This window comes from Sphaeroforma arctica (assembly GCF_001186125.1).
Source record: "Sphaeroforma arctica JP610 unplaced genomic scaffold supercont1.8952, whole genome shotgun sequence".
NCBI classification, from domain to species: Eukaryota; class Ichthyosporea; order Ichthyophonida; genus Sphaeroforma; species Sphaeroforma arctica.
In genome coordinates, this window is record NW_014031606.1 from 1 (window position 1) to 1,154 (window position 1,154).

The following is a 1,154-nucleotide window of genomic DNA, read 5'->3' on the forward strand; positions in this document are numbered from 1 at the left end:
ATAAATATATGTATGTATGTATGTATGTATGTATTTGCGTGTGTGTATCACCTATACAAATATACCTACACTAAACCGAAATTTTATCACCTCCTATTGCTGCAGGACAATGCAGAGAAGTCATACGCTACCACGATAACCAAGACTGTAGCCTCAGGGCAGAAGCTGGATATTGTGTTTGCCTTGATCCGTATTGGTCTAGTTAAGTGTGACCATGCCATGATACAGGCGAACCTTGCCAAAGCCAAGACTATGATTGAGGAGGGGGGCGATTGGGACCGTCGAAACAGGCTGAAGGTGTGTTGCAACGTATTCACTGGCTATACAAATTTTGTGGAGATGTCAGATATGCTTGTTTTTTTGTGTGTTTTTTTCGTATGTGCCATGGAATTGTGGGTCTATAATTCATAGTTCGTTTCTCTTGTTTTGTTAATGTGTATCTACGGTATTCGTTTGTATACGAAATGTACGTGAATATTGTTGTAAGCTCGCACTGAAACGTCACTCGATTCTGATGGTTAAACTGTATAAGTAGATACTGTGATACATCTATGTGTACTAATACTTATGTCGCTTCTGCCTGCATGCTGTAGAAAGTATTGTTTGTACTTACAGTAGTATGTGTACATATATACACACCTGTTATGTTTACTTGGGGAAACATACCTCTATTTCCATATATAGATGGGTTGACCTTTTGTTATGTAGTATAGGCATTCATAGTCTGGCGCTGTGTTGCATATAAGATATTTCCTATACTCATTTTCTCTGTATATCTGCTCAGACCATACAGTTATTGACAGATACTATCAATAAAATCCGATGCTTTATATTTCTCAACGCTTTCTCATGTATATCTCAACACCCCGTACTGACAGGTATATGAGGGACTCTACTTCATGTTTGTGCGCGACTTTAAGCAGGCTGTGGACCTACTGCTAAGCACACTCTCCACATTCACTGCATCTGAACTCATGGACTACGAATCCTATGTCAGCTATACCGTCATCTGTAGCGTCATCGCTCTGGATCGAGTGGATCTGGCTGAGAAGGTATGTTTATGTGTATATATATATATATATATATATATATATATTTGTATTATGTATGTATGTATACTATATATATATATGTGTGTGTGTGGTGTGTGTGTG

At 38.3% G+C, this 1,154-nt stretch overlaps 1 protein-coding gene across 1 annotated transcript; it reads left to right on the forward strand.

The window, feature by feature from the left end:
• Nucleotides 1-219: 219 nt before the first annotated feature.
• On the forward strand, nucleotides 220-1,054 carry SARC_16812 (hypothetical protein; the record flags this gene model as incomplete). Its single annotated transcript, XM_014289085.1, has 2 exons — nucleotides 220-297; nucleotides 879-1,054. Coding segments are annotated over 2 exons (254 nt in total), but the record flags the coding sequence as incomplete, so codon positions are not given.
• Between the last annotated feature and the right edge of the window lie 100 nt (nucleotides 1,055-1,154).